The 21,906-nt window shown below is 42.6% G+C and overlaps 1 protein-coding gene across 4 annotated transcripts in view; it reads left to right on the plus strand.

Moving 5' to 3' along the window:
* SLC4A4 (solute carrier family 4 member 4) overlaps positions 1-21,906 on the plus strand; it is a 283,730-nt gene that overhangs the window by 212,285 nt on the left and 49,539 nt on the right. For all 4 annotated transcript variants that reach the window (XM_040418121.1, XM_040418118.1, XM_040418119.1 and 1 more), the window contains 5 exons: positions 1,153-1,310; positions 19,516-19,603; positions 19,957-20,111; positions 20,341-20,454; positions 21,514-21,688. In XM_040418121.1, coding sequence (XP_040274055.1) covers positions 1,153-1,310; positions 19,516-19,603; positions 19,957-20,111; positions 20,341-20,454; positions 21,514-21,688 — 690 coding nt within the window. The remainder of the gene's footprint in view (positions 1-1,152; positions 1,311-19,515; positions 19,604-19,956; positions 20,112-20,340; positions 20,455-21,513; positions 21,689-21,906) is intronic.

A 21,906-nucleotide genomic window follows, 5' to 3' on the forward strand; every position in this document is an offset into this window, starting at 1 on the left:
AGTCCCAACACATACTTCCTCTTCTACCCCAGAAGAAGCATGTAAGGAAAACTTGGGTTGGGGCTTCTGGGTGTCCTGTTAAGAGGGCATACTTTGGCTATCATTTTGAACCTATGCCTCATATATATTTTCTTAGTGCTATACTATTACCGTATTTTATGCCTTCGTATTTAATTAGGCACATGCAATATATTATTGTCCATATACAGGGTCCCACCTTACCAGACCCCAGTATCAAAGACGTGCATTTTCTTTTATTTATTTTTGTATTACACATTTAGGCCCCTTTCACATGAGCGAGTATTCCGCGCGGGTGCAATACGCGATGCAAACGCATTGCGCCCGCTCGGAATCCAGACCCGTTCATTTCAATGGGTCTGTGTACATGAGCAGTGATATTTACGCATCACTTATGCGTTGCGTGAAAATCGCAGCATGTTCTATATTCTGCAATTTTCACGCAACGATGGCCTCATAGAAGTAAATGGGGCTGCGTGAAAATCGAATCCGGACTTGCTTGCGGATGCAATTTTCACGGATGGTTGCTAAGAGATGTTGTTTGTAAACATTCAGTTTTCTATCACGCACGTGAAAAACGCAGTATAACCCGCACGATAAAAACTGAACGCGATCGCAAACAAAACTGAATGACTTTGTTTGCGAAATCGCACAGTTTTCATTGAACGCATCTGCAACGCATCCGGACATAATCGGCACACGCTCGTCTGCAATAGACCTTAATACGATTAATTATGCAATAAATATGTGATTTGATTCCATGATTACTTTTGCATTGTGTTATTTTTTTGTGCGGTTGACTTCAAGCACGTGTCACTCTTGTGGTATGTGTGATCACTTGTACTGACATTTCACATTGTGTTTTTTTTTTCTTTTTTATATATATTTCCTTCATTTATAGATAATATCATAGTCGGAATCATAGTTATTACTATGTATATAGGGTGTTTATGTGTTTACACCTGCATGTACTCATGCATGTTTAGAGGCTTGCTGATTTATTTACATCCAATTTTAATTATGTGCCACCAGCTGCAGTTGTGCTACTGTACAAATAAAAAACTCAATGATGATCTCAAAATTTTTAAAATATATGCATGCAACTAACTCATATTATATCTCTTTTTCTCCTAGCTAAAGAACAAATTCATGAAGAAGCTGCCAAGAGATGCTGAAGCCTCCAATGTCCTTGTTGGAGAAGTTGACTTCTTGGAGAATCCATTCATTGCATTTGTCCGACTAAAGGATGCAGTCATGTTTGGAGCCCTCACAGAGGTTCCTGTGCCCACAAGGTACCATAATACATAACATTTTCTGTCCTGTGGAGTCTATTCAGTATCACAGTTGGCAGTTGGCTCCATCGGGATCCTCATTCTTGTTATTGGAGAGGTCCTTGTAGTGGATCCCCATGCAGGCAGAAAATTATTATTTATCCTGTGGATGGATAAGTTTTGATTATAGGAAGGCATTTTAAGGGTACAAAAATTTTGCTTTGAAAATTTCTCCTGAAAATGTTCAAAGGGAATCTGTCACTACAATTTTAGAGTATTATTTGCTCTAATACATAAGCAAACAAGGAGTCCAGATCGCAGCTTTAACAGCGGAGGAATGGGGGGCAGTAGGGAAATAAAAAATGGCGATATGTATTTCTTGTATTCAGTACCGCTCATGTATTACAGTAAATAATAGTTCAAGATCGTGGTGACAGATTCCCTTTAAGTTTCACTCTTCCCAGGGAATTCTCAGACAAGATGTTGTATAGATTTAACTTTGACAGATACATTATAGTATAAACAATAAAATAGAAATACTTTCATGCATAATATTAATGGAAAAACCTTGCACATTTTATATTTTTGTTTTCAAAAATCTATTATGTATTTATTATCTTTAGCGCCAAGTTTTATCTGTGAGTTAACAGTTCGTTCTAATTTATATTTGTGAAATGTGAAGCCATTTACATTATCTAAACCTGTTGAAAATCTGATGTAAAAATCTCTGGAGAGCAGTATGTTTAGCAGAAAGTCTCAGGATTCTGCAAGCAGCCATTTGTGAAAACTTAACAAGCTCTCATCTGCTGTTGTAAATACCAACTAAAAGCTATGGTGCACAGTGCTCAATATCATATTGAGTAGTGTTGGTCGAGCACCAAGGTGCTCGGATGCTCGAGTAGAACACCTCGGGATGCTCGGGTGCTCTACCAAGCACCCGAGCACAATGGAAGTCAATGTGAGAACCTGAGCATTAAACCAGGCACCCCCTGCTTTGAAGAGGGGAGCTTGTCTGGTTCATAGGAAAAGGTCAGAAATTGATGGAAACACCACCAAAATGGTTCGGGAACACCATGAGGAGGATGTCTGGATGCATCTTGGACTCCCAGGTCGCTGCTGGGAACGATGTTGTCCGAATAGTATGCCACTTTTACAGACTGACAATAATACGCACCAAACCGAAGATAAAATAGATTTTAGAGGAAAAATTGTTAGGAAACATTCTTTCCTGTATATTTGCTTGTATATAAAGTGCAAGTGGTGCCAAAAATTACAAGGAAGAGACTCTACGATACAACCTGTATTTCACATAAAGGAGGGCCTTATTCACATTGTTATACAATTGTTCAGGTAGTGGGACTCCTACACTCATAAAGCCTATGCACTAAGGGAAAGGGCTGCCAAAAATTACAAGGAACCGTTACTCCAATACACCCTTTATTACACATAAAGGAGGGCATCATACACACCCTTGAAAAATTATGATTGATCGTCTGCTGGTGACTCTCAAAAACATTAGGAGCAAGGGCCTGCTGGTGACCCTCTAAAACATTAGGGAATATGGCCTGCTGCTGATCTGACCATCTAAAACATTAGGGGTGAGGGTCTGCTGCCAAGCTGACCATCTAAAAAATTTTGTGGGCGAGGGCCTGCTGCTGAACTGACCATCTAAAACATTATGGGCGAAATTTTGTCGGCGAGGGCCTGCTGCCGAGCTGACCATCTAAAACATTATGGGCAAGGACCTGCTGCCGAGCTGACCATCTAAAAAAAATTGTGGGCGAGGGCCTGCTACCATGCTGACCATCTAAAACATTATGTGGGCGAGGGCCTGCTGCCGAGCAGACCATATAAAAATTTAGGGGTGAGGGTCTGCTGCTGAGCTGACCCTCTAAAACATCATGGTTTTGAGGGCCTGCTGGTGACCCTCAAAAACATTATGGGTGAGGGCCTAATGGTGACCCTCTAAAACATTATGGGTGAGGGCCCGCTGCTAAGCTGACCCTTATAAAACATTAGGAGCGAGGGCAGCATAATAGGCATGTTGATATGATGGAGGAGGAGAAAAGGGAGATTGAACCATATACCCTTTATAGTGGTGGAAGGGGTGCATGGGAATAAAGTGTATTGAATACACTATAAAAGCCACATTTAGAGTGCCTTTATGTTCATCCGCTTTCCTCTGGTGCAGTAGAGAAGTCAGAGGCAATCCAGGCCTTGTTCATTTTTATAAGAGTCAACCGGTCAGCATTTTCAGTTGACAGGTGGATGCGCTTATCAGTTATTATGCCCCTAGCAGCACTGTGACAAAACGCTGGTGGCGGGGCAGGCCAGGACCTCCAAGGTGTAGAGCACCAGTTCATGCCACGTGTCCAGCTTGGACACACAATAGTTGTAAGGCACACAGGGATCACTAAGGACGCTGACATAGTCTGCTACATACTCCTTCACCATCTTCCAAAATGTTTCCCTCCTTGTGACACTAGGCCGCGCATCAGGTTGAGGGTGCTGGCGGGGTGTCATAAAACTGTCCGAGGCCTTGGACAGTGTTGCTCTGCCTCTGTTGGAACTGCTGTGTGTCCCCTCCTCGGTTGGCCAAGGAACAACGTACTCTGCAGCCAGCGTTGTTAGCTGGAAATTTTTTGAGCAATTTTTCAACAAGGACCTTCTGGTATTGCACCATTTTGCTCATCCTCTCCACCATAGGAATGAGAGATGAGAAGTTCTCTTTGTAGCGGGGGTCGAGAAGTGTGAACAACCAGTAATCGTGTTGGCCAAAATGCGTACAACGCAAGGGTCACAGGAAAGGCAGCCTAACATAAAGTCAGCCATAGTCCCAACAGACAGACATGTCCTCATCAGGAGGATGACTCTCAATCTCCTCATCCTCTTCCTCCTCTTCTATCCATCCACACTGAACAGATGGAATACAACTTCCATGGGTACTACCCTCTGTAGCGGAGGCAACCGTCTCCTGCTCCTCCTCCTCCTCATCATCATTCAATTTGTGCTAAGAAGACGAACTGAGGGTGGTCTGGCTATCACCCTGTGTAGTTTCTTCCCCTGTTTCCACCTCTTCCACATGCAAAGCGTCCGGCTTAATTGTGAGCAGCGAGTGTTTGAGTAGACACAGAAGTGGAATGGATACGCTGATAATAGCGTTATTGCCGCTCACCATCTGTGTTGATTCCTCAACGTTGCCTAAAACCTCATAGAGGTCAGACATCAATGCCCACTCGTCGCTTGTGAAGAGCGGAAGCTGACTGGAAAGGCAACAACCATGTTGCAGCTGGTATTCCACTACTGCCCTCTGCTGCTCGCAAAGTTTGTCCAAAATGTGGAACGTGGAGTTCCAGCCCGTGCTCACGTCGCACAACAGTCGGTGAGCTGGCATTTGCAAGGGCTGCTACGGCGTTGCCAGACCGGCGGAAGCTGTCGATGACCTGCAGAAATGGGCACACACACACGCACCTTAACCAGTAGCTCAGGCAAATTGGGGTAGGTTTTGAGAAACCACAGAACCAGTAGGTTAAACACGTGGGCTAGGCATGGTATGTGTGTGAGCTTGACGAGCTCCAAAGTCGCCACCAAGTTACGGCCATTATCAGACACAACCATGCCTGGTTGTAGGTTGAGTGGCGAGAGCCACGGCTCAGTCTGGTCCCTTATCCCATGCCACAGCTCTGCAGCGGTGTGCTGTTTGTCACCTAATCAGATCAGTTTAAGCACAGCCTGTTGCCGCTTCCCCACTGCAGTGCTACACTGCTTCCAGCTACTGACTGATGTCTGACTGGTGCTGCAAGATGATAATTCAGAGGTGGAAGTGGAGGAGGAGGCGGAGGAGGAGAAGGGGGGGTTGCAGCCACTAACGTAGGTGGTGGCGGAAACCTTGATGGAAGAGGAGCCCGAAATACTTGGCGTCAGTAGCACCTGTGCCATCCCAGGGTACGACTCGCTCCCGGCCTCCACAACGTTCACCCAGTGTGCCGTCAAGGAAATGTAACGTCCTTGGCCAAAAGCACTTGTCCATGTGTCAGTCGTTAATTGGACCTTCCCAATAACTGCGTTGGTCAGGGCACGGGTGATGTTACGGGACACATGCTGGTGTAAGGCTGGGACTGCACACCGTTAAAAATATTGGTGGCTGGGGACAGCCGCCACCATCAGACTGCGGAAAGCCTCAGTGTCCACAAGCCTAAATGGCAACATTTTCAGGGCCAGCAATTTGGAAAGGTGCGCATTTAGTGCTATTGTCTGTGGGTGGGTGGCTGGGTATTTGCGTTTTCGTTCAAAGGCCTGGGGTATAGACATCTGTACGCTGCACTGGGACACAGGAGTGGATGTGCTATCTGATGGTGCTTGTGAAGGTCCTGGTGCATGGCGGGAGGGGGCCTGCATCTTGGACAGGGGTTTGTCCAACACGTAACACATGGGAAGGGAAGGCAGTGGTGTGACCAGCAGACACTGGTTGTGGACCCAGGAGTTCGGCCCACCTACTAGGGTGCTTTGATGCCATGTGGCGGATCATGCTGGTGGTGGTGAGGTTGTTAGTGTTCACGCCCCTGCTCATTTTGGTACCGCACAGGTTGCAAATGACAATTCTTTTATTGTCCGCACTTTCCTCAAAAAAGCACCAGACTGCCGAACACCTACCCCTTGGCAAGGGAGATTGCCACAAGGGGGTGCTCTGGGGAACAGTTGCGGGCCTGTTTTGTGTGGCCCGCCTTCTCCCTTTTGCCACCCCACTGCCTCTTCCAGCCTGTTGCAGTGCTGCGGATCCTTCTACCTCTGTACTGCTGTCCTCGCTCGGTTTGCCACCTTCCCAGGTTGGGTCAGTGACTTCATTGTCCGACACCTCCTCTTCCACTTCCTCACTCTGGTCATCCTCCTGACTTGCTGACATAAGAACAACCTCAGATATTGACAACTGTGTCTCATCCTCATCATCCACCTCGTGAAACACTAATTGCCATTCCCCACCGTCAAGTTCTTCTGTCTGTGGATGCTCCAGAGTTTGGCAATCAGGGCACAAGATTTCATGTCCCTCTTCAAGCAGGATTGGCGAGAGGCCCAAATTAAGGAATGGTGATGAAAACAGCTCCTCGGAATAGCCGAGTGTGGGATCACTTGTTTGCCAAGACTCTCCATGGTGGGTGAAAGGAGTATGAGGGTGAGAATTCTGTTGAACAGACTCTTGACTACTGAGACTGGACTTTGTGGAAGACAGGGTGGTGCTTAACTGACTTGAATTATCACTTGCATTATCTGCTGCAATCCAATTGACCACCTGGTCCCACTGGTCTGACTTCAAGAGTGGTGTCCTGTGCCACCCTGAAAACTGGGACTTGAAGCTAGGTATCGTGGATAAGTGTGTTTTTTGTGCGCTGTCAGCAGGCACAGTTTCACCATGCCCAGGGCCACGGCCTCTGCATGCATTATCAGCAGCATGGCCTCTTCCCCGTCCCTTACTGCTCGCCTTGCGCATATTAAATGGTATATATGCTTGCAAGTATATCACACGTACAGTAGCGCAGGTTTTGTAAGTGTATGCGTAAATAAAGTACACAGAAAGTCACATATATTTTTAGGATGTACACATGTTAAACAGGAGGTATAGCGCAAGTAATGTCGCTGTCACCACCGCCTAATAAAAAATGACACTGAATGAATGTCACTGATATTTAGGATGCGCACACGTTAAGCAGATGGTATAGGGCAAGTAATGTCACTGTCACCACCGGCTAATAAAAAATTACACTGAATGAATGTCACTGATATTTAGGATGCGCACACATTAAACAGGAGGTATAGTGCAAGTAATGTCGCTGTCACCACCGCCTAATAAAAAATTTAACTGAAATAATGTCACTGATATTTAGGTTGCACAAAGGTTATACAGGAGGTATGGCTCAAGTAATGTCGCTGTCACCACCGCCTAATAAAAAATTACACTGAATGAATGTCACTGATATTTAGGATGCACAAACGTTATACAGGAGATGTAGCGCAGGTAACGTTGTTGTCTCCACCGGCTAATAAAAAATTACACTGAATTATTGTCACTGATATTTCGGATGGGCAAACGTTATACACGAGATCTAGTGCAGGTAATGTCGCTGCCACCAGCAGCAAAAAAATTCGATTGAATGTCACTGATATTTCAGATACGCAAACGTTATACAGGAGATGTAGCGCAGGTAATGTAACTGTCTGCAGCGGGCACCATCTACAGAAAAAGTACACTGGATGTCACAGATATTTTTAGGCTGCGCACACGTTACACAGGAGATGTAGCGCAGATAATGTCGCTGTCACCAGCGGTGAAAAAAATTACACTGAATGTTACTGATATTTCGGATACGCAAACGTTATACAGAAGATGTAGCGCAGGTAATGTAACTGTCTGCAGCGGGCACCGTCTACAGAAAAAGTACACTGGATGTCACAGATATTTTTAGGCTGCGCACACGTTACACAGGAGAAGTAGCGCAGATAATGTCGCTGTCACCAGCGCAGAAAAAAAATTACACAATGTTACTGATATTTCTGATACGCAAACGTTATACAGGAGATGTAGCACAGGTAATGCAACTGTCTGCAGCGGACACCGTCCACAGAAAAAATACACTGGATGTCACAGATAATTTTAGGCTGCGCACACGTTAGGCAGGAGATGTAGCGCAGATAATGTCACTGTCTGCAGCGGCCAAACAATTGCAAGCTATTTAGCGCAGTTTGCGCAAAAAATATATATTGCTGCCAGATACAACTAAGGACTTTTGTGTCTCTAACAAGGTTTAGCAATTTAGTGCAGGTTGCGCTAAAAATATATATTGCTGCCACACACAATAGTCCTTAAAAGGACTTTTGGGTCTCTAACAAGTTTTAGCAATTTAGTGCAGGTTGCGCTAAAAATATATATTGCTGCCAGACAAAATAGTCCTTAAAAGGACTTTTGGGTCTATAACAAGTATAAAAACTAAAATATTGCTATATTTGCTATACAAATATGTTTTTAATCGCATTAGGGAAAGACTGGTCTCTTTACGGTATTTTTCATTTTTTTTGTACCACATTTTAACTTAAAGTGGTTGTCCCATCTGGACAGTTATGGCATATGCACAGGATATGTTATAAATGTGCCATAGGTGTGGCTCCCACCTCTGGGGTGAATGAAGAGATGGCCACCCATGTGCAGCTTTCACTGTTCACTTCTCTGGGTTCTCCAAAAATCTGAACTAAAATTGAAGTAAATATAAAGGGCCACGGATATGTGGCTACCTCTTCACTTTGGCTGAAAGATGTGGCCTCATTCTCAAATTACTAAAGGCACTGATCCCAGAGGTGGAACTGTCACAAATGTTTATGGCATATCCTGTAGATGGAAATATACATTTAACTTTCTTACCAAGTTATCTAGAGTTCAAATAGTGTTTAGCTAGCAAAATGGTTAATAAGAAACTTTTACAAAGCCAATCTGCTTATTCTGAAGACAGACTTTAAAAAACTTTCAAAGGCTACTTTCACATCTGCGTTTTTGGTGGATCCGTCATCCGATTCTGTCATGATAATATAACTGTCTGTCTGATAATATAACTGTCTGCATCCGTTATGAACGGATTTGGTTGTATTATTTCTAAAATAGCCATGACGGATCTATTTCTAAAACCATTGTAAGTCAATGGGGGACAGATCCATTTTCTTTTGTGTCAGAGAAAACGGATCCGTCTCCATTGACTTACATTATAAGTCATGACTGATCCGTCTTGCTCCGCATCCCAGGACGCACTCAAAAACGCGGCTTGCAGTGCTTTTGTGTGTGTCATGGGAACGCAATGAAATGGAATGGAATGCATTCTGGTGCACTCTGTTCCCTTCAGTTCAGTTTTGTCCCCATTGACAATGAATGGGCATTGACGGATCTCAATAGCAGAAAGGGAAAGCGCAGCCAAGTAGCCAAAAACATATTTTTTTTCCTGGCCAGCATTTTGATGGCCTATTTATTGTAATGTGATTAGTTGTTTGAAGGGGCTACCTCTCTCATGTGAGCATTGCATCCCCCATTGTTTACCTTGGTCTGTTTACCTGCACAGCATCCACTTAACCCCTCGTAATGAGCCACTTTTCTCCTTAAATACTAGACCAATTTTTCAAATCTGACGTGTTACTTTATGTGTTAATTACTTTGAAATGCAATTTTAGAAATTTTCAAGAATTTCCAAAACCCACTTTTTAAAGAACCAGTTCAGTTATGAAGTGACTTTGAGGGGATTACATAATGAAAACAACCCATACAGTAAATGACCCCATTTTAAAAACTGCAATACTGCACTTTTTTTTTTAAAGATTTCCAATTTGAATCCATTTTTCCAGCAAGGTTTAACAGCCAAACAAACCTCAATATTTTTTTCCCTGATTCGGCAGTTTACAGAAACACCCCATCTGTGGTCGTAAGCTGCTGTATGGGTACACAGCAGGGCTTGAAAGAGAAATAGCACCATATGGTTTTCGTAGAGCAGATTTTGCTGGAATAGTTTTTGGGTGCTATGTTGCGTTTGAAGACACCCTGAGGTACTCCTACAGCTGAAGCCTGCAAAATGTGACCACACTTTGGAACTTTTTGGCACAACAGGCTTTTCATGGAGTTTAGAAACACTTGGCCCTGAAAATGAAAAAAATATCACTTTCGGCCTAAAGTTTTCATTTTCACAAGGGTTAACAGGAGAAACTAAAATTTTTACCCATTTTGCCCTGTATGCAGCAACACCTCATATGTGATCATAAACTGCTGTGTGGGCACACAGCAAAACTCAGAAGGGAAGGCACACCATATAGCTTTTGGAGAGCAGATTTCAATGGAATAATTTTTAGGTGCTATGTCGCAATTGAAGACACCCTGAGGTACCCCTACAGTGGAAGCTCCCAAGAAGTGACCACATTTTGGAAACTACACCACCTAAGGATTTTTTCAAGGGTTGTTTTGAGCATATTGTCCAAACAGGCATTTCATAGAATTTGGAAACACTTAGCTTGTGAAAATGAAAAATTACATATTTTTCAAGTAAAATGTTGCTTTAGGTCCAAATTTTTAAGTTTCACAAAGGGTAGCAGGAGAAAATGCACCCCACAATTTGTTATAGATTTTTTCCTGAATACAGAAACACCCTATCTGTGGTCATAAACTGCTGTATGGGAGTACAGCGGGGATCAGAAGGGGAGGAGCACATATACCTTTTGAAAGGGATGATTTCAATGGAATCATTTTCAGGTGCCATATCACATTTGAAGATACCCTGAGGTACCCCTACAATGAAAGCCCATAAGAAGTGAGCCCATTTTGGAATCTACACCCCCCAAGGGAATTTTCAAGGGTTGCAGTGAGCATCTTGGCCAAACAGGCATTTCACAAAATTTGGAAACACTTGGTAATGGGTAGTGTTGGGCACGAATATTCGAATAGCGAATATTAATCGCGAATATCGGCACTTCGAGAATTCGCGAATATTTAGAATATAGTGACATATATTCAGAATTTTGAATATTCTAGATTTTTTTTTTTCAGCAGTAACCTCCCTTCTTGCTTGTGGGCCAATGAGGCTGCAATGTCTTTGTCTGAGCTTAGCAACATCCCTAGCAACCAATAGGAAAGTTGACTTCCCCTTACTATATAAGCACCTTCTCAGCAGCCCTTGTATGCAGTATTTTGCAGATCTGAAAGAGACAGCAGTGTTATTGCTGTGCTCTCTGCTTTCCTGTGTCATTACATTAGATAGTTAGTTAGTTTGTTAGTTTATATACAGTACAGACCAAAAGTTTGGACACACCTTCTCATTCAAAGAGTTTTCTTTATTTTCATGACTATGAAAATTGTAGATTCACACTGAAGGCATCAAAACTATGAATTAACACATGTGGAATTATATACATAAAAAACAAGTGTGAAACAACTGAAAATATGTCATATTCTAGGTTCTTCAAAGTAGCCACTGTTTGCTTTGATTACTGCTTTGCACACTCTTGGCATTCTCTTGATGAGCTTCAAGAGGTAGTCCCCTGAAATGGTTTTCACTTCACAGGTGTGCCCTGTCAGGTTTAATAAGTGAGATTTCTTGCCTTATAAATGGGGTTGGGACCATCAGTTGCGTTGAGGAGAAGTCAGGTGGATACACAGCTGATAGTCCTACTGAATAGACTGTTAGAATTAGTATTATAGCAAGAAAAAGCAGCTAAGTAAAGAAAAACGAGTGGCCATCATTACTTTAAGAAATGAAGGTCAGTCAGTCAGCCCAAAAAATTGCTAAAACTTTTGAAGGAGAAGGAGAGTGATGGGGTGCTGCGCCAGATGACCTGGCCTCCACAGTCACCGGACCTGAACCCAATCGAGATGGTTTGGGGTGAGCTGGACCGCAGAGTGAAGGCAAAAGGGCCAACAAGTGCTAAGCATCTCTGGGAACTCCTTCAAGACTGTTGGAAGACCATTTCAGGGGACTACCTCTTGAAGCTCATCAAGAGAATGCCAAGAGTGTGCAAAGCAGTAATCAAAGCAAAAGGTGGCTACTTTGAAGAACCTAGAATATGACATATTTTCAGTTGTTTCACACTTGTTTGTTATGTATATAATTCCACATGTGTTAATTCATAGTTTTGATGCCTTCATAGTCATGAAAATAAAGAAAACTCTTTGAATGAGAAGGTGTGTCCAAACGTTTGGTCTGTACTGTATATAATACAGATAGTTAGTGGGAGATAGTCAGTGTAGGTTACATAGTGATATAGTGTAGCTGATAGGTTCTGCTGTCCATACTTACATGCTACATACAGTACATAGTGCTGTATGTATGTATGCTACATACATAAATACATACATAGTGCTGCGATTTCACAAGTTCACAAAAATACTTAGTGCACCGATAACTAATAAGTAGTAAGACCTGTTAAAATGTGAAGTGGCACGTATTGCGCCAAAATATTTGCATCATTAGTGCCGATTTCGCAATCGCGAATATATTGGAGCAATCCATCTGCATATAAAGCTATTGTAATGTTCTGCCGTGCCAACCATTTTCTCCAGTATCAGGAAACTTCTAGCAGCTTGAAAAATTTAGCTATAGTGACCCACGCCTGTATTTCGCGTGCATTACGTGAATATTACATTGCCGATTTTTCACGATCAAGAAAATAATCTCGAATTCGCGAATATATGAAGAATATTCTACCAAATATTCACGAAATATTGTGAATTTGAATATTGCCCCTGCCGCTCATCACTAGTAACAGGATGTAATGTACCCCATCATTTTTTACCCATTTTCTCCTGAATATGACAACACCCCATATTTGGTCCTAAAGTGCTGTATGGGTACACCGCAGGGTTCAGAAGAGAAAGAGCACCATGAGCATTTGAGGCCTAGATTGGTGATTTATACAGTACTGGCTGACGACTGCAGAGGCTCTGAGGTGAAATATAAATAAGACACCCCCAAGAAGTGATCCCATTTTAGAAACCACAGCATTTGTCAGCATTTTGACCCCACATGTGTTTTACAAAAATCAATTCACAGCAGATGGTTCAAAGTGAAATTATAATTTTTACACAGATATGCCATTTCAGTGCCCAATATATTGTGCCCATTGTGTGCCAATGTGAAAAGTAAGCCCTCTTATTATTATGCTGCGCTTCCTGTTTTTAGAAACAGCCTACATGTGAGCACCATGATCAATAGAGGTGTATTCTGGTGATTTACGCATCTTGTGCTGACAACTGTTGAGGCTCTGGGTGAAGTATAAATGGAACCCCCCAGGAAGTGACCCTATATTGGAATATACACCCCTCACTGTATTTTTTGAGGAGTGAAGTAAGCATTTTGACCCCACAGGTGTTTTGTAGAAATTAATGAGCAGGAGAATGTGCGAAATTAAAATTGCAAGTTTTCCATAGATATGGCATTTCAGTACCCAATATATTGTGCTCACTATGTGCCATCAGAGACAAGCCATGCCGTTTAAATTGTTAGGTGGGTTCTACTGGATTCTGAAATGCAATGAATGTGGAGGTAAACTAATGTTTACTCTGCAGGATTCAGAAGGGAAAGAGCAGCATTTGGCTTTTGCAGTGCAGATTTTGATGGATTCATTTACTGGTGTCACGTTGCTATTGAACAGTCTCAGGGGTACCAGTACAGTCATTTTCTGACACCCATTCATTTTTCTCGATGGAGCTGTGTGAGAGATTATTTTTTTGTGGGATGAGTTGCCATTATAATTGATTCTATTTTGGGGTACATACGACTTTTTGGTCACTTTCTATTTAGCTTTTTGGGAAGCAGGATAAACTGCTTTTGTTATTGCGGAGTTCACCATTTGGGTAAAATCAGACATTATCTTTATTCTGCTGGTCAGTACGATTACAGAGATGGCAAATTTATATATTTTTTATGTTTTACCTCTTTTACAGAAAGCTTTTTTGAAAACAAAATTATGTTTTTGCAACGCCAAATTCTAGGATACATATCGGTAGTACTTTTTGATCGCTTGATATTATACTTTTTGTGGAGCAAGGTGACCAAAAATGGCTGTTTTGGCACAGTTTATTTTTAGGACGCTCACCTGAGGGGGTAGATCATGTGATATTTTTAAAGATCAGGTTGATACGGACAGAGCGATACCTAATATGTCTGTTTTTGTTATTTCTGTTTAGTTTTCCACAATGAAAGCATTTTCTGAGAGCAATTGTCTTGTATGGGGGCTAATTTTTTACGGGATGAAGTGAAGTTTTCATTTGAACCATTTTGGGGTACATATTACTTTTTGATTGCTTGATATTACACTTTTTGTGAGGCAAGGTGACCAAAAGATGTTTTTATTTTGGTTTTTTTATAGCGTTCACCTGAGGGGGTAGATCATGTGATATTGTTATACAGTCAGTCATTATGGACATAGCAATAATGCCTATTTGTTCTAAGTTTTACACAATAAAATCATTTTTGAAAAGAAAAAATCTTGTTTTTGTGTTGCCATTTTCTGAAAACCATATTTTTTTTATTTTTCTGGCGATTGTCTTATTTGAAGGGTTAATTTTTTGCGGGATAAGGTGACATTTTCATTGGAACCATTTTGGGGTACATGCGACTTTCTGATCACTTGATATTCCACTTTTTGTTTGGCACAGTTTTTATTTTTTTAATTTTTTAAGCCATTCAACTGATGGGGTGGATCATGTGATATTTTTATAGAGCCGGTCTTTACAGATGTGACAATACCTAATATGTTTGTTTTTTCTTTTTCTTTTTTACAATTTTAAATCTCTTGATTATGGGAAAGGGGTGTTTTTTTTTTTACTTGAAACTTCGATTTTTTTTTTATTATGTAAAACCCTTTTTTTTTTTTTGTCCCAGTATAGGACTTCAACATTTGGGAGTCTGATCCCCTCTGCAGTGCATTACAATAGCATCAGCCTAGCAGTATGAAAATCTAAACAAAAAAGCCCTACGCGATACAGCTCTGATCCTCATCTCGGAGGTCCTGAGTGGGGGAAGAAGAGGATATGTCTGGGTTTAGCTCTGAACCCGGACAAGCCCTTTAAGTCATATCCAGCAGTGCTGTACATGTACGGCAGTGGTATCCTATAGGATAAGGTCCCTTTACACTGGCCGAGCATTGGCCAGATAATCGCTAACAAGCATTAGTAGAAATGCTTGTTAGTGATGATCTGCCGATGTAAAGGTGCCTACTATTGATGAACAAATGAAATGCTCATACATCGGGTAATACAATCATTTTGTGCTATCACATAAATCATCATTTACCGGCAGCAGATTGTGCTGCTGCCCACAAACAATGATTCTGTGTGGGGACGAGTGATGGCATTGCTGATCACTCCTCCTCATACTGTATAGGAGAATACTGCATATAAATGCAGCAGTCCCCTTCACAGACAAGCAGACGCTTTCCAGAATCTTTCCCAACAATCATCTTCTCTATCTAGCAGTGTACAGGGGGCCTTTAAAAGTAGCGGTGCAGGGTACTAAAGTTCTGTCCCATTCATTTAAATGTGATGAAGCTACAATACCCTACACTGCCACTACTATATGTAAGGTGTCCAAGTAGATGGACCAAGGTTAACACTAACGAGGCTACATCACTCTTAGGCTCCATTCAGACGTCCACACTTTGGGTCCAGATCCGTTCTGCAATTATGTGGAACTGTGTGCTGTCCGCATCTGCATTTCTGGTCCATGGCCCCGAACTTCCAGTCCGCGGCTCCGCAAAAAATAGAACCTGTCCTATTCTTGTCCGCAGCTGCGGACAAGAATAGGCATTTCTATTGGGGTGCCGACCCGATGATTTGCGGATCCGCAAAACACTGCGGACGTGTGAATGGACCCTGACAAGCGTTGCAACCCCTCCAAACAGCTCAATGAGGGCGCTGAGATTTCAACTCCTACCAATCAGAGAGTCAGACCTCTAACTAAGAATAGGGAATCAATATGCTAATCCTGGTAACACCACTTAAATTGGTTACTCACAGTAGCTTGTAATGATGTTTTATTTGTACCTGTTTTCTGTAAGTAATATCCATAAGGGTATTTGTTCGTTATTGCAAGTACTTAATTGGTGCTATACATTACAGGTGAACAGACTGAACTGTAAAAACACTTACTCTACCAAGCTTCCTCTCTAGTTCCAATCAGTACATATTGTACAAGGAAATAAAGCAAACGGTAGAAATTCCCCTTGGAAGACTCTTTATAATGTAGATGTTAAGTCTTAGTGACTTCCCTCATAATTTGCAACAAGTTCCTTGAAATGCAAGTGCCTTTAAAGAAAACCTGTTACCACAATGGTGACATAGGCTCCACACCCCTGTGTGTCACAAATAATGATTGTTACTTTATAAAAAGATGGTTACATTTTTTACTACACTATATGCAAAGTAATGGAGAAAGCTCTGCTGGGCATATCTTACACAGGGTAGTCTGTAGTGAATTCAGAGCTACTCCCACCTTTCGTTTTTTGTTAAAGCTATACACTAATTTTATCATGCTGAATGCAAAGTACGTTTATTAATAATAATGTTAATCCCTTGGCAACATCAACCGGACACGTACAGCAGATCAAGGGGGTTTAAAGATGGCGCAGGCTGCTAAATTAAGCTGACACCATAGCTGGCGGGTGACATTGTCTGTGAGCAGAGATTACTCTCGCCCTAAATCTGTCAAATGCCATGGTCAGTAGACAGCACAACATCTGGGTGGTTAGTTACAAGGATGAGGCTCGCTCTGACCCCCCAATCCTCACCTCCATGTCAAAATCACTAGGGTGCCGATCAGTTGCATGGCCGCCTGAAGCCTCGTGAAGGCTCTCAGGCCTGCCATTGCACTCTTCCAACATCATAAAGCACCATAAACACCTACCATACTATAGTAATACAGGCTGTAGTATAAGTAATCACATGTTCTATTCCCACACAGTAGGACTGTTTTTAATAATAAAAAAACACAAGTAGTAAATGTGGCGAAACCAACCTCGCCACGGTGTTTTGGAGAGGACTGGCTGCTGGCCTCTTGCCCCTGGATTATGGGCCATATACTAACTTTTAAACCCCTGAACCGATTCAAGTGAATTTTGGATAAGTTTGTCCCCACGTTATACTGTTTGAATTAATGTAAGTTATATGTATGGCCAATGTAAACTCACAAAGTTGTAACAATCTATAATAATTGTAACTTGTCAGCTTGGGAGGAAAATGCTGGGTGTGTTTCTATTGTGCCATTGTCCCATTGTGTGTTTAAATGGTGATGTCTGTCCTGTTGTATCTACATGTGTATTGGTGATCTCCCTTTGTTCTGAGAGATAATTGGATTGCTCCTCAGGTTGTCTCCAGACAGAGGGGAGGAGATCATGATGCATTGTGGGGATATGTTGTCATATGTCCCAGTCTTCATTCTGGTCCTCTGGGGGCGTGAACGATTGGTTGCTGTAGTTATGTTGTATGTGTTGTTAATTACTGATTGGTTGTATTTCAAACCCCTGTGGGCAGTACTATGTTTGTTTTTTGTGAATAAAAGAGGCTGTACTTCAAGTACAGTCAGACCACTGCTTGACCCTCAAAACGGAGCCTTGTCTCGTTATTGGGGGGATTCACTGTATGCTGTTAGAAGACCGATTGCCAGGATTGTATGCTTTTCCTGTTCGTCTGCTAGCAGCTATTCGTGAGGTTCCAGTTTGGAGTGCTATTTTGTATCCAGTTCGGGAGGTTGGTGTCCTGCAGTAGCTGTGCCTGTCTCTCAGAAAGGGGCTTATCGCCTAAACGGATTTTAACCCCTTGTCTGCTGAAACGGTCCGTTACATTGGTGGCAAGCAGCGGGATCGTTCCTACAGCCAGAAGGACAGCTACAAAGAAACATCATTCCCTGGAATTACAATTTGAGGGCAACGCATGTCCCAGTACAGCGACCCTGACAGCACCAGAATGGAAACAGCAGTGGAGTACGATGAGGGTGTCATGGATGACCGAGATGCAGTCCGCAAAGGCATCTGGTACCAGGTACTGGGTATTGTGGAGTATATGCAGGACGAGAGACTCCCCACGGAAGACCAGCGGTTGCAGAAGCGAGTAGCCCTGCGGATGCCCTTCCTGGGAGAGCAGCCCCGGGAGGAATGGGTAAAGGAATTGGAACTCCTAGCATGGCGAGAGCTGTGGCTGGAAGATGCCTACCAGGCGCTCTGGTGGTATGGGGCACAGTACCTACCCAGGACAGCTGAGCATGACAAGCCGGAGGGAGAGGAGTTTGATGGTCCTGGCTTGTTATGGGAGACCTTTTCAGAGCTGGAGTTTGGGAGCCCTACACAAGCCCGGTTCCATGATCTCTTGGAATGGAGGGAGAGCAGGTATGACTGGGACGACACTCATGAGATTGAGCAGGACCTGGTCCACCTGGTGACCCGGGAGATGGAGCTGGAACAGGGCTACCAGCAGCTGTTCCACGTCAGTGAGAAGGCTCAGCAGGACAGTAAGGTGACAGACCCAGTCTCCATTCCCCAGCGGCAGTGTGAATTGCAGGGAATTGGGAGCCCAGTCTCCATTCCCCAGCGGCAGTGTGAAGTGCAGGGAGAGGAGAGCAGCGTCCTCCCTCCTCAGCGGCAGGCGGAGTTACAGGGGGCAGAGGTAGTTGTTCCTGCCCCCCAGCAGCAGCATGATTTTTTGGGAATTGGGAGCCCAGTCTCCATTCCCCAGCGGCAGGCGGAGTTTCAGGGGGCAGAGACAGTCGGTCCTGTCCCCCAGCGGCAGAGTGTCCAGCAGGGAATAGAGAGCCCAGTCTCCTTTCCCCAGCAGCAGGACACTGTATTGGGAGCGGAGACGGTCGGTCGCCCTCCCCAGCGGCTGGAAGTATGTATGGGAGAGGAGCTCGTTACCCCCTCTCCCCAGCGGCAGCTTAACGCACCAGGGGGAGACAGTAAGCCCCACAACAGTGCAGATGGGACCGTGGTCTCTGCACTTACAGCACAGGGGGTAGAGACAGTCGGTCTCCCCCTCCAACAACCAGGCTCCAACCAGGCTTCTTCCGTGGCAGCGCTGGCACCAGGGCAGAGTACCGCTGATACCTGCCCACAAAGCAACCTCCACTCCAATTTAAATAACCCCCTTTCCCAATTTTACATAATTACATAATTATTATTCACACTGCATCTGAAAAGTATTTAAATACTGTCTAAAAATATGTATCCTGCATGGTGAACACTGTGTGTAAAAAAAAAATGGCCAAATTGTCATTTTCTGGTCACCTCACCTCAACCCCTAAAAAAAATGTAATTAATTAAAAAGTTGTATGTACCCCAAAATAAACAAAGCACACATGTCGGTAACAAAATCTGTTGATACAAAGAATTTTTTTTCTTTCAAAGTTTTTAGTGAACATCATGAAACAAAACCCCCCAAAAACAATGGTGTTATTGCATTTGTTTTTAATCCCCCCCTCAACACACACACAGAAATGTTTTTCTATTTTTAATACATGAAATGGTATATTAAATGGTGCCATTATAAATACAGCTTGTGACATGCCTATGTGAATGGACAAGTAAATGGCTCTTGGGGGACGGGGAAATAAAAAATGAAAGTGAAAAAATCGTTTACGGCACCAAGGGAGTAAATATATGTTTCATAATGTGTTACATTTGTGCCTCATTTCATCAGTTTTTTTATTATTTTTATAAACATTTTCAGATTCCTATTTATTCTACTGGGACCAAAAGGAAAAGCCAAGTCATATCATGAGATTGGAAGAAGCATAGCCACCTTAATGTCTGATGAGGTAAAACTGACATATGTTTATTTCCTAGTTGCAGATGCACATTTATGAGGACTACATTTCCCGTTTCATTTACTGTTTTTATTGTTATTGCATTGTCAATTTGAAGTGGATGAGAAAAGGGTCAAGGGAGAAATGCTTCATGTTGGTACAGTGGAATGCACAAAGTGATGAGGCCAGGATTAAATTCCTGAACATGTAAATGGTGAAAAGCCCCTTTATAATATATTTAATTTTTTATGTTTGGCTTCCTGTCCAATGAATAGTAATTAGGTTATAAAGTTTTTTTTATTTTTTATTTAGCTGCATTTTGATGTGTTTTAAAAAAAAAAAAAACATTATGTATATTATTATAGATATTCCATGACATTGCCTATAAGGCAAAAGACAGGCAGGACCTGATTGCTGGAATAGACGAGTTTCTGGATGAGGTTATTGTGCTTCCACCTGGTGAATGGGACCCCGACATAAGGATAGAACCGCCAAAGTCTCTTCCGTCTTCTGACAAGAGGTGCAGTTTTGAATTATACTTACTTTATTTTATACATTAATTTATCAATACTAGAATATAGTGTAGGAAAGAAAAGTTTTTCCAATATAGTATTGAAAGAGGACTGTGCTTATGTATGTATTTGCATATAAATATGCACATAGGTACTTTCATTCTTCTGTGAGTATGCTGTTCATAACTACTATACATCTGGTTTGATTTGACAAGTGTTATTGTTGTCTATCTACAGGAAAAACATGTACTCAGGTGGGGAAACTGTACAGATGAATGGAGACGCGCCACATGATGATGGTCATGGCGGTGGAGGACATGGTGACGCACCAGAGCTTCAGAGGACTGGACGGTCAGTGATATAATAGGAGTTGTTCTTTATGGTTTTACATTAGAAGCTAACTGGCAGTATTAAAACTCAAGACCTGAACATTGTTATCTGATTATTATTATCATATAGCACTGTACGGCAGTGTTATTAGAGCTCTGGCATTATATTCTTTAGTTCTATGATTTTGCCCTTATTGGAGGTGATTTTTTTAAAGATCGGCATGTGCTACTACGTCGCTGTATTGATATCCCCTATGCCGGGCACAAGCCTCATCATAAACTAAGTACATCATCTTGCAGTCTGTGTGCTTAAATGAAATCGATGGCAGCTAGTGGCTGGTGTAGATTACAGTCATCATTTAGGCCAGGTAACTTTGATCCTGCCCATACCACACCCCACCATGCCCCTTTTTGGAAAGTGGTGAAGTTATCGTAGAATCACCATTAGCACCTAAATTTAGGCACAATTGAATTTAAAAAGTTGAAAAAACCATTGTCCCAGTAAACGCCATTATCTAGGTTTTGGCTGTGTTTACTTGGAAGCGGATCTCCGCACACAATTTTTTCCCTGGGCATCTTAAAGGGGTTATCTGACACTTTTTAACTGATGACCTATCCTCTGGATAGGTCATCAGTATCTGATTGGTAGGGATGCAACACCCGGGGCCCCTGATGATCAGCTGTTTGAGAAGGCGCCGGCACGCCTATGATTGACACAGCCTTCTCGCAAATTACCCTAGAACAGTGACGTCACGTTGATCAGTCACATGGCCTAAGCGCAGCTCAGTCCCATTGAAGTGAATAGGGCTGAGCTGTGATACCAAACACAACCTCTGTACAACCAAGCTACGATACCAAGCACGGCCACAACAAAAAATGCAATGTACTGCGCTGTGGATAGGTCATCAGCTAGAAAAAGTCGGAAAACCTCTTTAACAGTCCTTGATCTGCTCCTGGGAACTTTTGATGAGAGTTTGCGATGACAAATTATCAGCAGTGTATGATCAAGACAGCTTTGTGTAGAATATGGTGTAGATGTTTAATATATAATGAAATACATTCACTATTTTTATGTCAACAGGTTTTGTGGAGGATTAGTTGAAGACATCAAAAGAAAAGCACCCTTTTTTGCCAGTGACTTTTATGATGGATTAAGTATCCAGTCACTTTCAGCCATGCTTTTCATTTACTTGGGAACTGTGACCAATGCAATTACTTTTGGTGGACTTCTTGGAGATGCCACTGATAATATGCAGGTACTACTCTATTATATATATATAGCGACAACTCTGGGGTCAGCTAGTTCATGGAGATCATCATTTTATGGATTAAGACCATTGGCACTTGATAAATTCAACTCCGGGCAGAGCATATTTGGTTTCAATTGACCTTATTCAGCGTTATTCCTCATCTCCTGTAAGCAGTTTACACAGCACAGTGCAAAATAGACCAGTCTCTACCCACACATTTTGGT

This window comes from Bufo bufo, chromosome 2, assembly GCF_905171765.1.
Source record: "Bufo bufo chromosome 2, aBufBuf1.1, whole genome shotgun sequence".
Lineage (NCBI taxonomy): Eukaryota > Metazoa > Chordata > Amphibia > Anura > Bufonidae > Bufo > Bufo bufo.